The sequence below is a fragment of the Zophobas morio genome, unplaced genomic scaffold (assembly GCF_036711695.1).
Source record: "Zophobas morio isolate AGI-343-1 ecotype UQ-CSIRO unplaced genomic scaffold, CSIRO_AGI_Zmor_V1 ptg000599l, whole genome shotgun sequence".
NCBI classification, from domain to species: Eukaryota; Metazoa; Arthropoda; class Insecta; order Coleoptera; family Tenebrionidae; genus Zophobas; species Zophobas morio.
This window is the reverse complement of record NW_026972702.1, coordinates 147,741-170,257: the sequence shown is the minus strand read 5'-3', so window position 1 is coordinate 170,257 and position 22,517 is coordinate 147,741. Positions and strand designations below refer to the sequence as shown.

Below are 22,517 nucleotides of genomic sequence, written 5' to 3'. Positions count from 1 at the left end.
ATATCCTAGTATTTTCGTGACATTCAGATTTAGACTTTACCATTGCCATTCTCCCACAGTTCAAGTAATACATTCCGTCTTGCATTCGAGTGGCAATAGCTTACTAGTAATTGATCAAGACTGACGACCCTTTTAATAATCATCGCTTGTTTGTCTTCAAAAACAATGACATTATTGTTATCAGATATTTTGCCAACGCTTATAATACTGGTTTTTAAGTTAGGTATAAGTAAAACTTTTCCACTGTGTAAGGAGCCCTCTCCCACAGCTTTGTTGCACCCGGACCACCCCGGGACAGGTTCACTTGTGAGTTTTATATTTTTGATAAGATGAGGATCGTTCGCCAAGTGGCAAGATATACTCACCATGGGAAGGGCCGTGTTGTCTTAATACAATTAACAATTGCTCGGTGAAATTAGAACCTTTGCTCTTTAAGGTTGCCGCCCAACTGGTATTATTTAAATGGCCTATACGGTTTATGGGTTTGCATTGCTTTCCGATGTGTACTACTTTACCGCATTAATAACATTCTTTATCGAAATAAAAGCAGTTTTTTTAGCTATAACTGTTTCTTCCACAACTAAAGCAATCTCTACCTTTGTCTTTTATAAATTTACAGTTTTCTTTTAAATAGTTTGTTTTTCGCAAGTTAAACAATTTATTAATGTTAGTTCTCTGGGCTTTTAATATTTCTTCTTTCTCATTAAGGTTAATATCGTCCATTGCGTTAGTTAATTCCTATGCTTACGCTAAACGACTACTGAATTATAATCTAAGTACTTCCAAACATATTTTTCTGCATATTTGTGTTACTTTTACACAAACTCCACATAGAATTATTTGAAAGTGCGCTAACAAGTCTGTCAATATTTGATTCATCATACTGTTAGTAGCATACATGTTCAATCTTCCTAATGGGGGTACTCAGACAGTCTTGTAGAGAAAATATTGTTTCATTTGGTTTTATTCTAAGATCCAGTAGTTCGCATTCCAACGAATCTTTGTGGAGGGAGTTTTTATGTTTAAATTTGCTTCTATGGCATCCCATAATAGCTTTTTTGGCTCCCTTTCGTAATCTTTGATCATAGACCGTTCTAATGTTTAAGATGAACTTTTGTCAAGGTTACTTATTAACACATCCCATACTATTGCTTTCTTTCTTTTATTCTTTAGGTTGGAATTGAACAGAGCCTCGATTGCACCTTTTCTGTTAAAATAAGCTTCGATTTGTCCAATCGGGAAGGTTCTCAAATATCTTAATTTTTCATCTACTGTGAATCATTTTCTTATTAACTTGTCTTGACTTAAGCTTAATCGGTAGCTCATTGGGCTCTTAATTTGTTTCAACAAAAATAATGCTTCGTGTTATTAGTAACCCTTTAGATCACTAATTAAGTTTTTGGTTTGAGTTTTAATCAATTTTACTAAGAACTGCAGAAAATTGCAAGGCAGAAAAGCGAGAAACGGGATAAAAACCCATAAATATTTTACTAAGTGTATATGTACATATATATGGCCCGGCTGGTGCAATAATTATATATTTTTAGATCAAATGGCATTAGTTAATTACCTTTCACGGTCTTGTAATCTAAAAAGTGCAACATAGCAATTTGTAAAGTTTTTAAACCGAGGAATCTTTAAAACATATTTAGATTCCATTGCAATGCTTAATTAAGCTAAAGCGTCTTACGGCTTCTTCGTAACTAACATTTGGTATTGTTTAGTATGTAAATAAAGCAAGCGAAAAAAGTGGCCAAAATAATGGTGATGACAAAGTTTTATTTAATTACTTTTTTACCTTAGTAGTAAAAACTAGATATATTTTTAATAATGGCTTCCATTGTTTGCTCATTTAAATTATAGCAAATCGAAGTTTTTTTTTTGCTGTATTAATATAATTAGCCTCTTTTACTTCTGTTATTGGTCCAAAATTATAATCCTCTTTCCCATTTTTATGTAACCGCAGACTTCTTATGCTTTTGCGTGGTTACTCACCGCAATATAAATTTTTTGAAAATATTAAACAAGTGTTGACGCCCTAATCGAACTAAACAGCTATTATTGTAGCAAGTACGTTATTTATAAAGGCCATTCGTTTTTTCTTCCAACAATCATGTCACTTATGCCTTAGACCGACAGAGGCCATTATGTAGGAAGTTTTGATCATTTGTAAGCCTCTATTATCTTACAAAATTATAGCTTGCTCGCCTTTTAAAGCGTTCCTTGAATTAGTTTAACAGCGTGGGGAATACATTTTTGGTAATTATTTAAAGATAAATTTCCAGTATTGCTAGCTTTTGATCTATTGATAAGTCTATGCGTGAAAACTCCGTACTTATAAAGGTATACTCTACATCAGATGCAAAATATAAAACAACTTTACTAATTGCTGTATTAATTCGCGCTCCCAAGCTTTTCCAAAGTAATTTTAGTTGCTACACTTCAATTATCTAAAATTTACTGTTTGAAAACAAGAGTTTGTTTCTATTATTTTTTTTAAGATTAGGGCGCTTTTCGCTTGGTTCTCCTATTGTGGTTAATTTTAAGTTCCGCTTTCATTCAAAAATTTTGGTTTTTGCTACTGTTCACGACCTTGCCCAGTTTTGACTTAGTTGTGGGTAAATTTCCTTATTTTTTTACTATTTTCTGTATTATAGCTATTTACCAAAAGCTTCTTTCAAAGACGCATACTACTTATATAGAACTGAAGAGCTTATAATTGTAACATGATCTTAAGCGAAATATTTCTAAATAAAAATTACTTTTTGTTCCTAAGAGCTATTAGGAACTTTTATTTAACCCGTATAAAATTTAAAAGTTTACAAATAAATTTTATAAAAACATCAACGATTGGCCATGAATTTAATTTTGTTAAGTATGATAACCTGGAAGAAAGGTTTATATCTAAAGATATTTTAGATTGTGTAAAAACCCTGTCAAACAATCGCTGGATTCCTTATAATGGTTTATATTACATTTTAGCTACAGTATATACATATACATATATAAATGTTACTTAAACACCAATCCCACTGTGGAAACGTTGTAATATATCATAATTTTTTTGTTTGTTCAGGGGATGCAATCGTGATTCCGCGCTTTGCGGAAAAAAAAATAGTTATTATCTTAACTTTTTTTTTACTATTTAGTTAATCAATTTTTGCAGAACTCCTCTAAAAACAATTTAGGATCCTTTCATTTGTGATTTTAAATGTTTTTTTTTCCTTATGACGTGTGCTTTATGACTCATAACACCTACATGTTTTGTTCAGTATTGCTTGTCACTTGTTAAATAATAGCCTATTATGTGAAATAAACTCACACTTGTTAATTTTCGATGTTAGATAATAACTACCATAAAACGATAGTTGTTACCATATAATCCCTGTAGTGATGATGAATTTTGTTTCCTGGGTCAGGCGCAATACTAGTATAATTTTTTCGTGGAGCTCAGTAAAATTAATCTCGTTTTGCTTCTCTCTCTTGTCTCGTGTTTTTATTTTCATTTTTATTTTGAGTTAGTTTATTTGATTTATCTTTAAATTATTTGACATTCGACTAAAAATTAAATTTGGAGTTAAAAATATGAGTATGTGGTTTCGGGCCCGGCATCCTCTGGAATTTTTTCTTAAAAAGTACGAAAAAAACTACAAAGTGCAAAGGAATGTTCCGGAGTTATAAAATTGAGCTGTTGTACCAATACCTTCTTTCAATTCCACCGTCAAGCATTAAGGCAGAACGAGAGTTTTCAACGGCAGGACACTTGTGTGAAAGTAAGGTGGGTCGTACGAATGAGGATACCCTTAGACATAATTTTTTGAAATTCTATCACCGAAGTCATTAAAATGAGCACTGAAAAAAAAATCTATTCAACTTCAAATTTTTTTCATTTTATCTTTTCATTAATAATTTTTAAAATTTTTCTTGGGGTTTCTGAAATGTTGCTACCTTATAAGGGGTGGAAAATCTCTAAGTAGGATAGGATCTCTTCAGCTAAAATTTTTCTTTCCAAATTTTCCCTCTTGTAGGTATCATAATATAAAGAGAACCTTCAAATTAGAAAAATAGAAGTTAATTTTTTATTCCTGTCAGTTACAGGCTGTAACGAAATCTAACAAAACGAGTAAATATGGGCGAGTCCGCGGGATCGACTTAGAATCCTGTGGTTCCGTATAGCCCAATCTCGCGCGGGATTGCATTCCCTAGTTTGGTTGTAGCTTGTGTACTTCTTTCTTCTTTTAACTTGTCCATGATTTGGTGCGCAAACATTGAAGATGACGACTCTTCGAAGAGAACTGGAGCCTTCTTTACCTCTTACATTTTAAGAGGAATATAAGGATTAAGCAGAAAAGATATGCTATACATATCGATTGTAGTATGTCAGTAAACAAAATAAAAAAAATATACAACAGCCGGTGTATATAGATGGGTACAGCCTTATAAAAATATGAAAGAAAGGAAATGTAGCCCCGCTAATTTTTTTGTTACTAAATCTCAGTTTTTCGCCCAAGAGTGGTATATGAATTACGCGTTACGAAGGCTAAAATTACTGTTGACAAATTTGTTTCCTGGTGGTGCTTGATTACGAGCTTCAAACTATTTTAAAAGCTTCATAATATAAGTTCAAACTAATGCATAACCTGAGCGGTCTAATATCTAATTTTACCTATAAAACCTCGCAACTTGGTTAGAGTTAAAACTTAAGTATTTTGTAAAACAGGGCCGAACTAATCAGTACTAAGTGTAAGTTTTTAAAACGGTCACTAAAGTAACTTCATTTTGTTGAGTGGAGAAAACATTTTTATGGCCTTCAAACACGCCTTCTGCGTCTTATTTAGAATTTCCTTTGTAATAAATTGATTTTTTAACTGCTCATTTATAAATATTATTATTTTTGGTGAACCGAATCAAATTACTGTATTACTTTTTTACTGACTAGCTGTTTTAGTTTTTTCAATGTGGTAACGTGGCTCATTATTAAAGTGAACACGTTAACGGTTAAGTTTTCCTTACCTTAAAATTTTGTACCCCAGGAGATCTGGCGCTATCAAATAGATGATTACTATGCCTCAAAAGTACGATGATGTTATATTTTAATTCTTAATTAGTTTTTATAAAGTATTTATTCATGGAATGCAAGGGCCTTATAATTTATTGAAACCTAACATGTATTGAAACTTTCCGACGGCTTTTTTCCTTCAGATATGGTTGCTTACTCTGCTAAGTGGTTTGAAGCTCATTACCCGTACATTTGTTGTAAAGGATCTGATTCGTTTTTACTATTAGTAAGAAAATAAAGTGCACTCAGTGTAGTGATAAGCGTTACAAAGTTTGTTTATAATTTTCTCTGGATAATTTCTGTAAAAGAAGTAATTTAGAGTAGTTTTAAGCGAATTCGTTACAAAACATCAAATTGTGCAATACTGAGTTAATACAAATTAGTTCAAATTTTAAAATTAAATTCTAAGTGCTTTAAACATTGCGCATTTAAATAATAAAGAATGAACTACACACGTAGAGATAAGGAGTCGTAGTTCAATGCTAAAAGGGCGGATTTGAAGTTTTCATAGAACATATTATTATTAACTAATTTATTAAAAGCTTGAAAGCACAGTTTAATTATAGACAAAAAAATATTACATAAACGATAAGCTTAATAAATTTCATTTTCAAAAATTTTTCATGGCGTTCCTTGAAAAAAATTATAAAACTGCAGTTTTATGGCTGAGGCATATAAGTTGTTCATTGAACCTTTTAAAAAAGGGATACTGAATTTTATTTTATTTAAACAACTTTATTAATTATTACAAGTGTTTCTAATCAAATTTTAGTTAGCTTTACAAATTTTTTTCATCAACTTAAAATTTTAAAAAGTATTCTGGCCTAAAAATATTTAAAGTTAATTGTAGAAATTATTTACATTCTCTTATTAGTAAAAATTCATGGTTAGTTCATTAAACTTTAAAAATGAAAGAAAACTTATTTTTATTATAGTAAAAAAAAATCTACTTTCAATCAGGACATTCTCAGCTTGCCATAATAAACACACAATGCCTGCGAATTTTTACCGCCAGAATGCTTTCTGATGTCGTTGGTTGCAACTCTATAATCTTTTTCAAATTTAAATCCCACGTGCTCGTCGGAGAGGCGCAAATAGAAATTCTCTCCTGTACAGTAGTGGATTATAAAACATATTAAAAAATTGTACTACTATGATCAACTCATTTCACTGTACTTTGTTAATTAAATTTGAAAGTAAAATACTTTTATATAATTATGAATACGAGAATGTTGCACTGCATTTACTCTTAACTTTAATAAATCTCGAAAAATAAAAATAAAGAACTCTTTTATTATTAATAGTATAAAAGCATCAGCAGTGCGTTTAATTCCTCAAATTAATATCTTCCGTTATAATACTTGTTTAAAATAAAATAAATATTTCTACTTGGAAAATTTCACTATATTTTATCACAAGTTTTCAATGGTAACGTGAGCATTATCGAGATACTTTTACTTTTCAACTAAAAGGATTTTCTTTAATAAAACTACTATTAAAAAAAAGAATGCAAAATCAATTTTTTTTTAATAACTTGCACTCTCAAGAAATTGCACTATATAAATAAATTTTTTAAAAAAAAATATACCAGAAGCACTTTTTATGCACGAGGCAGGTGAAGTGCTGCTATTTACAGAATCGCTGTCGCTGATGGACACACGGAAGTAAAAGCGGCCCTTTAAAGAACCATCCGGGCTTCCAGGAAACGCCATAAATATTAATCTGAATTTTTAAAATATTCTTTTATACCAGGTTAAAAATATTAAAAAATTTAAGGATGACGTTTTGCAATAAAAAAAAATTTAAAAGTTTAATTTGTAGAGATGAAGCTATTAGAAATGTTTTCGATTATAATTATTTAAATTTAACTAGGAAGAATATTTCTTATAGAATCTTATTTCTTTATAAATATTATTAAAAAAATAAACATACTAAACACACATTCTAAGCTAAATTTCATTTAAAAAATATATTAATCTCTGAAAATCTGATAAAGTTATTACATTCACCTTTGAATCTTTAATAATTTACAAAATTTTTTACTAAATTTAAAACACTAAGGAAAATATAATTGTTTTAGGCCGCTTAACAGCTCTGAATTGTAATTATTTTAGAATTCATAAAGTGAAGTTCTACAAAAAGTTGGAGGAGATTTTTCAATCTAATTATTCTGAAAGTTTAAAAATTAATTTTTACGGTCAAACATGCTCAATCGCTTGCAATTTAGAAATTAATTATTTTTACAAAAAAAATTATAAAGGCATAATAAAACTTACCTAATTTGCTAAAATACTTAAAATTTAAAAAAGAATTATATTATATAATTAATATATCCTAATCAGCTAAACTTGCTGAATTGCTTTTCAATATTTCAAATTACACAAAAAGGAAATTTATAGAAGTTTACTATAAAAATCCGTTTACTCCTTTAATTTAGAGAGCTACACAATCGCTTACAATAATTACAATTTAGAAACGTTTAATCTTTAAGATTAAACTTATTTTAACACATAAATTTTATTATTGAGAGTTTTCTCGATTTCCTTTAAGTTAAATTTGAATAACTTAAAAAATTAGTTTTCAAATAAGATTGGCCAAATTGCTTTGTACTAAAATTTCAAACAGCTACTTTATTAGCTTAATCAAATTATAAATAGAATGATTATTTTAATAAAAATTTAACTAAGTTAATACTAATTTATTTATTATTTATAACTATTTCTTAGTACAATGAGAATAAAATTCACCCAAGAATTCAAACAACTCGCGTTAATTCACTTTTTATTTTATCTTCTTTATTATTATAATCTCTAGAACGTTAAAAAATTACAAACTTATTAAGGCAATGCGCACGTAAAGTAATTTTTTTTTCAATTTTTTTTTAGAAATTTTACCATTAGAATTTGAATTAATAATTTATTTTGTCCTCAAAAAATAGTGTAATTAGAAATCACGAAATTAAAAATCAATAAAATAAAAAATGTAAAGTTTTACGAAGTAAATTACTAAAATTACTTCTACTAAATTTATAATGTATAATATTATATTATATATAATTGATAAAGTTAATATTTTATGTAAAAAATATTTACGTTGAAATAATATTTTAAATTGGATATTTTCCAAAAACTAAAGGCGGGTTTTCAAAAAAAAATTTTAGTGTTAAAAAATATATCTATAAAAAAAATAATTTTATATAATATGAAAAATAAAAAAAAATTAAACACTAAAAGTTATTATATAAGAAACCGTTTTGGAGAGCTGGAAAAACTAAGCCCGGTTTCTTCGTAAACTTCTCTAATGGCAGCTATTAAGGCAGCCTTAAAAATATTATAACTTTGAAAAAAAATTGAATTATAATTTTTAATGAAAACCCTTTTTAAGCCAAAATGTTGAATTTCAAGGGTATCGATGTGGCCTCCTGGCAGTTGATAATGCGAGCCTGTTCATATATAATTATAAATTTAACAGGAAAATTGTAAAAAAATAATCACCCACCTTTATTACGTTTATGAGCTAAAAGTAGCAGAAGTCCAAAGTCGACGTGTTCAATAAACACAAAAGAGCGATAGTCCCTTGATTCTGCAGAGTTTAGGATAATAACGCTCTTAAGGATTATTTAAAAAATAATTAAAGAATAAAACCTAAAATCGAGTTGTAAATAGTTAAGCAAAAAGTACAACCGAAAATATTCAATATAGTAAACATAAGTTTTTTTTTGAAAAAAAAAAGAAATTATTGTTTTATTTTTAGTAAATATTTATAAACTGTGCTTTAAAATGGCTTTGAGGCTAATAAATATTATTTTAATTATAAAAGAATTTTCATACTTACACACGTTGAGTGCAATTTCTGTAAATGGGTTATTAAAAACATATAGTTTTCCTAAATTACTTTCTAAAAAACTTTTTAGGATTAGTATATTTAAATTTATAAAAATTTCCATGTTCGTGTCATTAACATTACCTAATAAGAGGCATTTAAAAGTTATTGTTTAACTAAAAAAAATTACTCTTGGTTTAAAAAATTATTTTACAATATTTTAAGCTGAGATATTAATAAAATATTTATTCTTTGGAATTTTAAAGGGGTAAAAGGACTGCAATAAAAAAAAAGATAGTTTACACCATATATCGAGATAACACTTAGGGCACACGGATATAACAAGGTTAGGGTTTATACTCACGTACTTTTTAAAGGTAAGGAAATCAAGTTTTCGGGAGAAGAGGCTTCTTCTAAAGAATGAACTTCTACATCGGTTGTTAACGCAGGAAAGCAACAGGAACTGCAGTTCATCCAGTATAACTTTTATCAAGTGTTTAACAGATATCAACCTCCGCGTTTGCCTTTCCTAAAGTAGCGTTATGCTATTAAAAATATATTATATCTTTACTTGATAAGTTTTCTCCAGTTTTTGCAACTACTCCCCTCAAGTAAACAATTATTTACTGCATACTACCTTTCTTTTAGTCCCATTAGAAAATAGCGTGGTTGTGTAATTTATTTTACCATCCGTATAGCTAGCACTAGGTTATCGATTATGGCGAGTCTTACATTTCTATTTTCTTTAGCCCTAAGTTAGTCTCCAACCTCACGTAGTTTCAAATTTTTTTTGTAACCATGTCTCACCCTAAATAAAACTTTAAGCATCTTATAAACACTCCTTGCCAAACAATCATCTGATACACACCCCACACCTCGTAAAGTCGTCGCAAGATTAAAGTGCTGCCTCGGTTTGCAAGTTATCAAAAGCATGAAGTTTGTGAATCGGACAACCTTTTTTCTAAACATAGTGGGAAATCTGAAATCAGGCTTCTGTTTCCAAATTATATAAAATTGAGTATTTATTCACTGAATTTTAGAGTTCCTCAAGATTTTGTAAGACTTGGGAGTCTCATTAAAGTTTTTTTTATATAACTTAAGCATACTCACCTTTCACTGCATTTTAAGTTTCGGCTGTAACACCCCTTTTATCTCGTCCAAGATATGTAAAGATCATTGTTTTACTAATTAAATTGCTACATATTCCTTTGCACAGTGAATAAATGTAGTTTGCTTTATCTTTGATATAATCAGCTCTAAATCTAGATCTTAGTATTAGTAAATAGAATATTAAGCTTCTTAAATTCTTTTCAAGATCTTTGCTCCAGTACTTCCATTGTACTATAGAACGCCAAAAATAAAACCCGCTGTTGACAACCCAGATAACAAATTTAAGTTTAGGGCCGCTCTAATCGCGTGGAAGAGTCTTTAGTGCTACATAATCAGGATTGGCTGCTTACTACCGACTTTGTAGTATGAGCATTGATAATGCTAGTGGAAGTCGTTATTCTCATTTCGGTGGTCATCGTCATCTTGTATTATGCTATTTTTCATGGTAATCAACTTCTATGTTTACTTTTTTTAAGTTAATATTTATTAAAGGAATTGAAAAACGATCTAATTTGGTCTTCGTTGCCGTGCTTGGCGATTTAGGCCATAGCCCTAGAATTATTTATCACGCGTTATCTCTTGTTCAAAATAATTACAAAGTTTATTTACTCGGTTATGATGGTTATTACTTTTCTTAAAAGAATAATTTTCCTCTCAGCTTTATTTAATTATATCTTTGAAGACAGCTGTATAATGAAAGAAGTTTTGGAGCACCCGAACCTATCAGTTCATTATCTTAAAAAACCTAGTACACCTCTACACTTCCCAAAAAGAGCCTTTTATCTTCTTTATCTTCCTTTTAAGACAATTTCTTTGCTACTTAATCTTGTTATGTCTTTTATAATTCTACCAGCCCCACAGCACATACTTATACAAGTAACTTTTTAATGCAAGCTAATTTTTTATTTTAGTTTATACATAATTAAATGGCGTACAGGTAACTTTTAAAACTTTTAATATATCTTTATAACTTGCTTCTAACGTTACAAGTTTGTGGGCCCTTACACTATTTCATTGTGACTGCACTTTTTATAATCAATAACCTTCTATTAGTCGCTTTCTTGTTATCTTTTAACTCTATATTTGTTAATAAACTTTAATTACTTCCTCATATTGATAATTTAGTTTACGAATGGTATTTCTTTTAGCTCCAAATGTTAATTAATCCATATAAAATAAATTTTTTTCAAGTTATTTTTTTTAACAGTGTTCTTTTAACGTTTAGTTTAATAAAATTTAGAAACACTGATTTTTCTAGTTTTATTAGGTTACCAATTCGACGTATGAACTATTTAATTTATTCTAATCTTTCAAAGAATTGCGTAGATAATTTTTCTTTTGGTTTTTTATAAATAAAACTGATTATTCAGTAAATATATCATATTGAGTATTTAATTATTACAACGTTTAAAGGTAATAAATATATATAATAATCGCTCACCGCAATATTATTATTTAAATACTTTTGATTTTATATGATTTAATTTTAAATTATAATTTATTCCTTTTCTGTAAATATTAATTCAATTTAACTTTTTACTTAGAATCCTCCGGCAGTTCCACTTATGTTAGTTGCTCTTTTTTTTAGTAAACTTCGAGGTGCGAAGTTGATTATAGACTGGCACAACTTCGGTTTTTTTCTATGTTTTATTTTATATATGGTAGTAGTTTTTTAGTAATATTTTATATAAATATAAGTTAGCATTTATTTTTCGTTGAAAAGGAATTCTTTTAAAAAATTATTCGTTATTATATGAGCTCTTCCACTTTTATAAATCATATACAAATTTGTTAGAAAAACAACGAGTGACGATTACACTGTTTTTGTTTTTAAATCTTTTTTTTAATTTTCTAAATTTTAGCTTGAACTCTGGTTTCTGCTATTGACTATTTGCAGCAGCTTCTTATAATCTATGTCTAATAAATGTCAACTACGTCTTTTTCTGAAAGTTATTAATATTTTCTCACGTGCTCTAAACGCCGTGAGTATAACTTTTTTATTAATCATTTGCGGGAAATTTTTAAATTTTCTTCAAAAGTTTCATAGATATAAATATAATTTATTAACACTTTAAAAGTTATAATAATTTAACAAAATATTTATAACTAAATAGTTTATTAAATTTAGCGTATTTGCCTGAAAAGGTTTTTTCAAAATTTACTAAAGTAAAAAAGTAAATCTGAAGCAAAAAGTTAATAAAACTTTAAAGCCTAAAAACTCACTAACCCTAACTGCCCTCGAGGATTTCTGCTCGAGTCGGCTGTGCTTGGGCGGTATGTTCTGACCATTCCGCACGCTTGAACTGCTCTAAACTACCAATGCTTATTGATCATTTTATCAAGGGCTTAATTATTATAACATTGTATAAATTTTTTTAGAACTGAAAACACCTAGTAACGACTTATCAAATACTTTAATAATAAATATTATTGTAATATAAAAATATATATTAACAAATAAATATAAATTTATTATTGTTATTTAACTTTTATAAAACTTTTTATCAGTGGAAAACTAATTATTTTTTTAATTTATTTTTTATATTTTTTAATACTTACTGTTGGCTTTTCCTTATATATTGTAATAATATATTTTGTTTATTTTTTGATATTTTACAACTTTTACTTTGACTTTATAAACTTAATAATAACGTATGCACATATATAAACTTTCCAGGTTATACTATTTTAGCCCTCAAACTTGGAAAAACTTCTTTTTTCGTGAAACTTTATAAACAGTACTTTTGTTATTCTTCTTTACTTTTTTTAACTTTTCTGTTTTAATATTTAATCACTTTTTTAATTTTTCTTTATATTAATTTTTATATTTATTTATTATTATTATATTTATATAAATTCCTTTTTTATATATATTCAATATTATACTTTTACTTCCTTAAAGTTTATATATAATTAAATATATACAGTTATTCTTATTTTTACATACTTATTATTATTAATATTGGCTTTATTATTTTTTATTTTTGCTTATATTCTTTTTATAAATTATTACGAAAGTGTGTGCCTTTAAGCTTTACTTGTAGTGCAGTGCAGCTTTTATCTTGACTTTTTTTTTAATATTGATAAGGACCTTTTACTAGAAAAGTTATTCATCTTAATAATAATTAATATGATAGTTACGAAATTTTTCTCGGAAAGTTTGCTGATGATAACTTTTGCGTAACGGAAGAAATGAAAAAGGCGTTGAGTGCTTGCAATATAAAGTTAATGGATATTAATATTTTATTAATTATATTTACTATTTTCTTGATTTCTCTTTCATGTTTATTTTATTATAGTTTCTATTTATTTTTGCTTGTAAAAGTTATAAATAAACACATTCTATTATTATTACTTCGTTATCTCTTTTGTATTTAGTAACTATAGTACTGTATTACTTTTTAATCAATATATTTTTTACTCATTATGTTTAATTGAATCTCATTGATCCATTATCTTATTAATTATTTTCTTTTACTGAAAAGTTACTTTTAAAAAATGGACTTTAACGTTTTGTTTTATTATTTTTATTTATAAAAATGTTATTTTTATCAAATACTTACTCGCAAAGCCTTCTATCTTTATTCAAAAAAAAATTTTCCCGTTCCATGTGACCATCGCTATAACGATCATGGACAAGAGCATAAGTTGTTTATTTCCATTTTGACACACGTGGTCTCATTAACGCTGCTCAACACGTGCTGATAACCTTTAAAAACGTGTTATTGTCCTTTCTTTCGTTAATTATTTCACGAGCTTCCATTCTCTCTCGTTGTCCATTGACTGCGGTGTTTTAACAGATCACTTCGTTTGTAACCAAATAAAAATCCTTGTACAAAATCTATCATTTGTAGAACCAATTAGAAGTCTCTATAATTTCTTTCACATGTTTTTTTTTATTGGTGACTTCGCGCAGAGCATCTTTTTATTTATTAAACTCCACTGTCGTGCCCGTTATAATTTCATTGGGAGAGAAAGCGATTTAGGTTTTAAAGAAAATTCCTTAAAGTTCTTGAATTAAGGCGGTCGGCCTAGTTGTGAATTTCGGTGGGTCCTGCGCCGATCATCACAAAGAACAGGTCGGAAATACTTAAACAATTTGACACCCGCTAATGACTTGTGCAAAACATTGTAAAGTACAAGTGGGGATACTATTTAACATGTTGCAGTAACTGCTTTACACTGAATAATTGTACTTGGTTTCCTGTTTTTAAGTGAAAGGATGTTATAGTATAGCCGTACACACGTGGGAACCCCATTAATTAATTTATCATTGGCTGTTGCGAACTTTTAATGCGCTGGGATATTGCGATTTTCTAATAATAATAGCGGAAACATTAGAAACATGTCACGCCTTTTGTAGGACATCTTTTTTTTTTGTAGAATCAATATACACATTTTTATTATTTATTTTATTGTTTTTTTTATAAATCTTCTATACTTTTGCATTTTACTATTTGCGTTGTTACTATGAATTTATTTATATATATTTATTTATTTTTTATAAATGTATAAAAGAGCTCGAAAACTGTACGATCGGCCTCCAGCAATCTTTAAAAGTTTGAGCGAGGAGGAAAAAATTCAGGTGGGCTACTATTAGTTTCACAATAATACATGTAGCACTTATAAAACATAATATAGTGATTGTAGACTAATAAGAGCGTTAAAGACTTTATAGGATAAGATCTCTTATCATGCAACTCACTAATTATTTTTTCCTGCTCACTTTTATATAATAGTTTTATAAATAGTTTTATAAATATTTTATATGTACGTAATAATGAAAACTTTTATTAATGATGCGTTTGTATTTATTCCCTTTTCTTCTAGTTTTTTAAAGATTTCAATAACAACTATTTTAATGCGTTTCCTTCGCCCAACAAGTGTCATTCGTAAGAATTTTTTTTTATAATGCATTATAATATAGTACTAGTAATAATAAAATTCAACTAACCGTTGAAAACCCAATTTACCTGGCGAGGCTGCAAATTTTTTATTGTGCTTAAGAGCTTCTCATTTTCGTTTATTATTACTGCGTTTGTCTAATTGTTTTTATTTTCAAATTGTTAAATTCGCAATAACATTTTAACTATATATTTTATGTTAAAAATATTTTCATTAATTTTTTCTTTTTACTTTTATTTATAGTATAAAATATTATTGTTCCAAACTTCATGAATCTCTTTTTTGTATTTTTATATTCATTACTATATAGTATTGGATCCTTTTTACTTTACTTATAAGTATTTTGTTATTATTATAACCTTCCCTAATTGAACTGCTAATAATTTTTATAATGCATTGTTTTCTTCAAAGTTTCGTTATTATTTTGAAAACATTATTTATCAAGCGGTTGTAGTAATCATTTTTTTTTAATGAATCCTGTCACCCCTGCATGGCTAATTTTTATCCTGTTTATGATTATTTGTTGCCAACTTGTTTAGGGAAATAGAGATTGTGCTTTTCTCTTTTTTTATGGAGAAGTCTCCCTGTTTCGCCTTGACAGACTTCCAAAAATTTTATCTAGTCGTTAAAAAAATTTTAAGGAAGTACTCAAATGTTGGTTCTCATTTCTTGTTGACTCGTTGAAGCTTCAGGCGTGGTTTAGCTAAAAAAAATTCAAGTGACTTAGGTAGTCCATCGAGTATAGTTAATACGTTTATTTAATATGCTTAAGATGTGCTTTCTTGATTGCTTTGTTGTTATCTATTTATGAGCCAGCCATTGATAAAAAAGCACATGTAGCCTCCGTGCGTAAGCAAGATAATGTGTGCTTATTGTTTTTAGAAGATAAAACCTTATAGGCCCTTGCGCAGGTGGTTCGACTAACTGTAATTCCTTTTTCCAGTCAATTTTTTCCGCATTTTCCAAATGTTTTTTTCTGGAGTAAATATTGCCATTGCACACGGGGTTCCCCTTTAGAAGCGATAAATTGCAGCATTCGAGCCACAGTTTTTCATTATATTTCGAGTTTAAAACACGTGCAACAGTTACCAAAAATTATATACCACCATTTAAGCGTACAAAAAGTGACTCAACAAATTATTTCTGATGTCGCCTGCACGTGTCCTGTTTTTCCTTTTAAGCCAATCGCTGCTTAGCATTTAGCAACAATTTTTAAAATCAGTATGATTTACTTTAATTTTTTCAATTAGTTATCCATCATTCTTGCTCCAGCAAATAATAGTTTCGTTAATACAATTTTTTTTAATAACGGATCAATATTTATCTCCTCAAATATTAAAATTTTATTAGTCGGTTTATAGAGTAAAGTTTATAGTCAGCAGCACCTCGTGGACAGAAGACGAGGATTTCACTATTTTATATGACGCTCTGAAACTTTATAGTTTGGCCCGCCAAAGCCAATCACCGCATTTGCCCGCCATTTTATGCATAATTTCTGGTTTGTTATGTTCTTTTACGCCAAATAGTTATTCGTCAATTATTTTCTTCTAGGAAAAGGGCCAATGCGGAGTCACTTTGAAGCTCTTGTCAGACGCTCTCCTTTGGACCACGTATCTATCCACACTGTCTGGTTGGCCATTGAGGATTACCCTCGCTTTCTTGGTAGCTCTTGTGACACTTTTAATGATGGGTTTTTGCATCGATTTTTTAACGAAGCTGCTGCGGATCTCGGCGTTTGTCTCCACCTTTCGTCTTCTGGTCTGCTATCACCCTAACTTTTTATTGGTTAAACCCTTGTTAATCTTGTCGTACAGGTATAGATCTACCAATGAAGGCAGTGGACATGCTGGGCAGCGGTATCCCAGTGTGCGCCGTTTCTTATCGTTGGTTCTTCTTTTCAAGAATTTTTATTAATATTTTTTTAATAGCTTGATGCTTAATTTTTTCTTTTCAGTATCGACGAGTTAATTATTCACGGTGTAAACGGTTTGATATTTAAAGATGCTCGCGAGCTTTCTTTGCAGTTGCAGGCATTATTATTATTATTATTAGTATTAGTAGTAGTAGTAGTAATACCATTTTTTACTTTTAGAACTTATTTTATTGCACTGATAATAATGGATCTTCTCTACTCGAAGCGCTTCGAAAAGGCAACACTTCTATATGCTTTATTCAACCAATTAGTAAAAAGTTATAAGTGTGGTCATGTGCTTATAGAGTTTTACCAGAAATTTTTAATATTTTAAATATAATTATACTTTTACATATTACTATATGAAGATATTTATATTATTTTATTAAACTTTTTTAAGTAACAAGAGAGAAGCTATACGTATTAATGTTCTTTATATTTATAAGATTATTTATAAAGTATAAGTTTTTTATATAATTATAAATTGTTCTTCATATTATTAATATAAAAATTTAATTTTTATTTTATATTTTTAGTTTGAAAAAAGTATAACTTTTTATTTTTATTGTGCGTTTTCTTATTATAAAATAATTGTAATATAAAGTTTTAAACTAAATAAAATAAGTAATTTTATATATATAATAAAGAAACTTATAAGCTTATATAACATGTATATAAAAAAGGCACTTATGAAATTTTTCTATATTATTAGTTTAATACAAAACTTTATTTTTTTACAAAAAAACCTTCATTTTTAAGTAAAATTTATATATAATTTTTTTTTCCGACTTCTTCGTAATATTAATGCTTTCCTGAAGAATAAATATTTTTAATTTTGTTACAAAAATGTTGAGCGTTCATTATTTTTGACAAAAAACCACGTGTCTTCGATCTTTAAATGTGCACGTGCTGTATAACCATATATGACTTATTTCATATTATGATACAAGAAGTTCCTTTTTTTATTAAATAGTTAATAAAAGCTTTCTATTAGCAAACTTTTTAATATTTTTATGATATTAAGTCTCTTTTTATACCGCATTTTTGTTAATTTTTTTACTTTCTTAATATTATGGTTTGATTATATTAATATTAACTGTAAACTCAAAAAACCATATTATAAAAAATAGTAGGAACAAAAATTTATACAAATATATATATAAAAATATAAATAATTAGTATATGAGAAAGTTCAGTAGAGAAAAGGTAAACTTTATTGTCTCTTTTATAGGAGCGTTGGAGTTTCAAAAGCGTCGGTGGACTGACCAATGGAATGAAGTTGCTCTGCCAACGTTTCGCTGATGCACGTGTTAGTGTGTTTTTTCTTTAATAAAGTGGGAAAATGCTAAACTTTATAACTTAAATTATAATGGAGACTCGCCGTCGCTGTTTTCTTTTGATTCGTGTAAATCGGCAGAGTAAATATTTTTAATGACCGGAAAGGAAATCTAGACCATCAAAATAATTATAAAAAATATAGAAAAAATATTAATAAGTTATAATAAATTGATAAATAGTATGATTAATCCACAAATCACGGAGTTATAAGTAACCAATAAAAGTTGGGATAAATAGAAAAATACAACAAATTTTTTATAAGCCAATAAGGTAATTATATAATTAACGAAAAATATCAGCAAGCTACATATTAAAAATAAAGAGATTTATAAACAGTTAATACGAATTATAACGGTTGCTGTACGCAAACAATTTAAAAATTTCCAGTTAATTGGTATAAAAGTAAATAAGTTAGTGCTCAACTCTACCAATCAAGAAAACAATATTAAGATAGAATTTTATCAGAACTTTTTCGGAGAGTTGCTCTTGAGACCAAAACAGCATCTTAATTAAAAGTGGCAGTTTCGGGTCTTTTAAAATATGAAGCAGTGGATTTCTATAGTGTAAAATATTTAAATAAAGCAATAATTAGTGTACTTTTTTCTTGTGCTTGGCTCGCAAGTATCGCAGAATTTAGTTGACTAGCAATTTTTTGGCGCTGGCTCATGTCCAATAGATATCTGATAATTACAATAAATTATAACTCTATAATAATAATAAAGATAAAATACCCAACTGGAGACAATTTGTTATTTTTAAAAGCCAATAAGGACATGGTTTTCTCGAGTTCTTCTAAGAATGCTTCCTAAAAAATTAAATTAACTTTCAAAAACCTGAAATTAAAACGTAAAACGCTAATGAGGAATGAAATAAATGAACCAATAAAATTAATAATAAAGCAAACGTTCTCAGCGCCGCTTTTGTCAAGCTCTTCCGAAGCAAATCTGAGAGCCTCCAAAACGTTGTCTAATATATAATAAGTATATGCTATACTATTCTCTATATTTACTCGTATTTTTAATATTATTTATATAATTAATACTAAAATTATAAAATCTTAGCAGTTTTATTAATATAACAAAAATATTATTAACAATATCTTTATTAACTATAAATTTTATTATAACGCTTGAAAATATTTTTATATACCAATAAGTAAAAGAGAAAATAGTATATAAAAAAGAATTAATTAACTTAATATATATTTAGATCTTCAAAATATTGGTAAATTAACCTTTTTTTTAAGTACATTTACTATAGTATATTAAAAAAAATTGTAGCATTATTACATTGATAAATAATATTAAATTTACAGTAACTTTAAAACTAATTCGAATTTTTTAACTTGAACTTTTATAGGAAGAGATTGACAATCTGGGCTCTTTTCAGCGGAAATGGCGAAAAGCAATTATTGAGTTTAAACAAGCACAGTAAGAAAAAAAGTTAAAAAAGTTTGAGTTATTATAAAAAAATTTTATCATAAAGTTCTTCCTATTTTATTTTTTTAGTTTACAAACCAAATAATAACTTGAATCTAATTCGAAATATTACAATAAAATTTGCTTATATTATTATTTGCAAGATGCTTGTGATTTTCAGATTAAAGCTTATTATTTTTTCAAAAAATGTGAAATATCAAGTAGGATGCTGATAAAATAACTATAACTTTTAATAATCACCCTAACTTGATTATAGATTTTTTTTAATTAATGTGCTAAGACAAATGAATGTTTAATAGGTATATAAATTCAATTCTTATACTAATATGCTAAGTATTAGTAGTTTTTATTATAAGATTTTCAAGTCAACTCATGGTTACTTGTAGAAGATTGAAATTTTAATCTTTGGCAAGTTTCAAACTACGAACAACCAATTTTTAAATACCTCTACCAGTAAACAGTGCTTTCATTTTAAAAAATTAAATAATAAATTATAGTTGAAACTTAATTTTTTCTATAATTTTAAATTGAAATTCTCTAAATTCTTAATTTATTTATAAATTTTGGAATAACTTAAAGATGGTTATAAATAAATTAAGTTAAAAGACTTGGATAAAGTTAATTTAAAAATTCAGAAGGCTAAATACCATTAATTAGAAAATTAGTTTAAATATTTATATAAAACACAACGTAATAACGGTAACAGTATAAATTTAAAAAAATTATAAATAAAAATTTTGCGTTCAATTAAAAAAAATTGTATTTTATAGGTCTTCTTACAGATTTAAAGGACAATAAAATCCACATACCATCTCTGATTAACTCAATGAGTTTTTGTTGTTGTAAAAGAAAAAATAATTGGGGATCGGTATCGAGAATCTAAAGAAAAAAATAAAAAAGACGAAAAAAATCTTTTTTAAAGAAGTACTTCAGGATCCAGATCATTTAAAATTTCAACAGCAGTTTTTACATCGCCTGATAACGAAAAGTAGACAAAAAAAAATTGGATATTTTGAATGTAATAGAAAACGCTAAGTAAAACAAATGTAAAAGAACCATTCTGTATGGAATTTCGTATTTGCTTGCGCCTTTCTATAAAAGCGATGTCATTTTTACTAGGTATTCCAGCTTCTTGCATAAAGTTTACGGCAGAATCCTATTAATTTTATTAACATTATTATAATATATAAATAAAGATGAGTGTAAATTAAATTCGGTTCGAGCACATATTTAGAAGTTAAAACCTTATAACCTTCGGTAACCAGATAATTTAAAACTAAAAGATTCAAATCCCTACTTTAGATAGCTGAATAAAATTTAAAAAAAATGTAACGAGGACAGTTAACTTTTTCTTAACATTCGAAGCCTTTAAAAGATCATTCCAATCTTCCATGGAAATAGTCTTGTGACTTTCCTATACAAAAAATAAATATTTTGCTTATTTTTATTATTATAAATAAAGACCTTTGAAAACATTTTTTTCCCTTGAGTCATCTTCAATGATACGAAAATTTAAATTATTTACTAAAACATAGAATTGTAATAAGTTGCACGTTAGATTATTGTTTTTCTAAATAATTAACTATTTACTCACACTTATACTCAATGATAACTGTAGAAAAAAAAATATTAGAAATTAGATAAATAAAGTAAATTTTTTGAAATAGTAAAGGAACTTTATTAATTAGGTTATATAATTGGCAATAGCACAATAAGTTTAATTTTTAAATGCCAAACAAAAACCTGTTAAGAGGTCACTTACAGTTCGGGGTGGAGGAGAGGACCTCGTTAGTTGTTTCAATAAATACTTGACTATACTTGATAAACTAGAGAAAATGTACCAGGACTTTTTTTTTGTAAAAAAGTTTTTAAATTAATTAAATCTTCTATTTAAATTCACTGATAAAATTTAATTATTAACTCAAAAAAAAAAATCAGCTTAAAAAAACCAATATCCATTAAAAAACTAAGGTATGGTATCATTATTATTTTCTACGAATAATTAAACTTTCCCATCCTTCTTTTCGAATTAAAAACTTAATTTTTTCTAATCTAAAAATTTCTTCGTTCTCGTTGTCTTGTAGCAAATTAGTTAGTGTAATAAATAGAAATTATATTTAATAAAATTAAATAAAGAAGAACTACTAAAGAGGTCATTTTATTATTTAGTTACACCTCTGTATACTGAAATTTCAGATACTGTCGACCAATGAACTTTGAGATCTTGGCCAATGAGTTTCTTTGTTTTGATAATTATTTTAATTAAAATTTTTGTTCGTGTTTTGCATTCGACTTTAATTTTTAATTTATGAATATTTATTTATGGTTCTGTATACCCGCAGCAGCCGTGGCACAACTCTTGTCTACGCATTTGTAACTTCTCTACCTGCATTTGTGCGTTAAGACTGGCAATGCAAGACATTTGCAAGCGACAAAATATATAGGTTAAGAATCTCAACGACTTCATACCTTGTTTGCAAATTGAAGCTAGGTGACTATTGTTAAGAATAAATGGCCTTTCTTCCAGGGGAAGTTAGTAAAGATTTAATATTATTGGGTCTGCAGCCTTTTTAAAGCGTGGTCACAAATAACGTGCATCTACTGCTCACCAGACAGTTCTATTGGTATAAAACTGTGCAGTAAGGACTAAGTAGAAATACGAAGGAACAGGTCGTGCTAACTTAAAGTTTCCCCTGTTGGAATTACTTATAACCATATTAGCAATTCTGAGTATAAGAGGAAAAATGTTAAAGCCAAGTTATTCGCAAACCACAAAATCTAAGATAGCACTAGGATGCTTTTAAAAGTGGACACTGTATGTAAATAAACTGAAGTTAATAAGAAATGTATACAGATCTTTAGTGTACCTAGATTTTATTTTCAAAAAGCTATAAGAGCAGTCCACTCTTATCAGAGCTTTTTATATAATTAT

At 27.7% G+C, this 22,517-nt stretch overlaps 3 protein-coding genes across 4 annotated transcripts; 1 reads left to right on the top strand and 2 right to left on the bottom strand.

Annotated features, from left to right (window-relative positions):
• Positions 1 to 5,832: 5,832 nt before the first annotated feature.
• On the bottom strand, positions 5,833 to 10,215 carry LOC135121495 (uncharacterized). 2 transcript variants are annotated; one of them, XM_064045807.1, is made up of 8 exons: positions 9,569 to 10,215; positions 9,250 to 9,522; positions 8,558 to 8,641; positions 8,434 to 8,501; positions 8,309 to 8,379; positions 6,648 to 6,781; positions 6,010 to 6,167; positions 5,833 to 5,883 (listed from the first exon to the last, which is right to left on the bottom strand). In XM_064045807.1, the coding sequence occupies exons 2-7, from the start codon at positions 9,353 to 9,355 to the stop codon at positions 6,016 to 6,018; spliced, it is 615 nt and encodes a 204-aa protein (XP_063901877.1). In that variant the 5' UTR covers positions 9,356 to 9,522; positions 9,569 to 10,215; the 3' UTR covers positions 5,833 to 5,883; positions 6,010 to 6,015. The 2 variants fall into 2 exon arrangements, 1 of the variants encoding a protein (XP_063901877.1); XR_010278999.1 differs by lacking the exon at positions 5,833 to 5,883 and having other exon boundaries at positions 6,037 to 6,167; positions 8,309 to 8,366; positions 9,250 to 10,215.
• A 154-nt stretch (positions 10,216 to 10,369) lies between these two features.
• Positions 10,370 to 18,151, top strand: LOC135121488 (uncharacterized). The gene is made up of 15 exons (XM_064045800.1): positions 10,370 to 10,436; positions 10,484 to 10,612; positions 10,674 to 10,867; positions 11,536 to 11,623; positions 12,669 to 12,729; positions 13,129 to 13,215; positions 14,510 to 14,576; positions 14,822 to 14,883; positions 16,258 to 16,394; positions 16,448 to 16,558; positions 16,613 to 16,654; positions 16,711 to 16,783; positions 16,851 to 16,926; positions 16,989 to 17,046; positions 18,040 to 18,151. Exons 1-15 carry the CDS (start codon positions 10,370 to 10,372, stop codon positions 18,108 to 18,110), a joined length of 1,323 nt encoding a protein of 440 aa, XP_063901870.1. The 3' UTR covers positions 18,111 to 18,151.
• LOC135121493 (glucose-induced degradation protein 8 homolog) lies at positions 18,094 to 20,980 on the bottom strand. Its single transcript, XM_064045806.1, has 10 exons — positions 20,932 to 20,980; positions 20,830 to 20,878; positions 20,642 to 20,741; positions 20,514 to 20,560; positions 20,395 to 20,464; positions 19,051 to 19,112; positions 18,878 to 18,951; positions 18,744 to 18,826; positions 18,615 to 18,676; positions 18,094 to 18,256 (listed from the first exon to the last, which is right to left on the bottom strand). The coding sequence occupies exons 1-10, from the start codon at positions 20,976 to 20,978 to the stop codon at positions 18,173 to 18,175; spliced, it is 678 nt and encodes a 225-aa protein (XP_063901876.1). The 5' UTR covers positions 20,979 to 20,980; the 3' UTR covers positions 18,094 to 18,172.
• Positions 20,981 to 22,517: the final 1,537 nt, after the last annotated feature.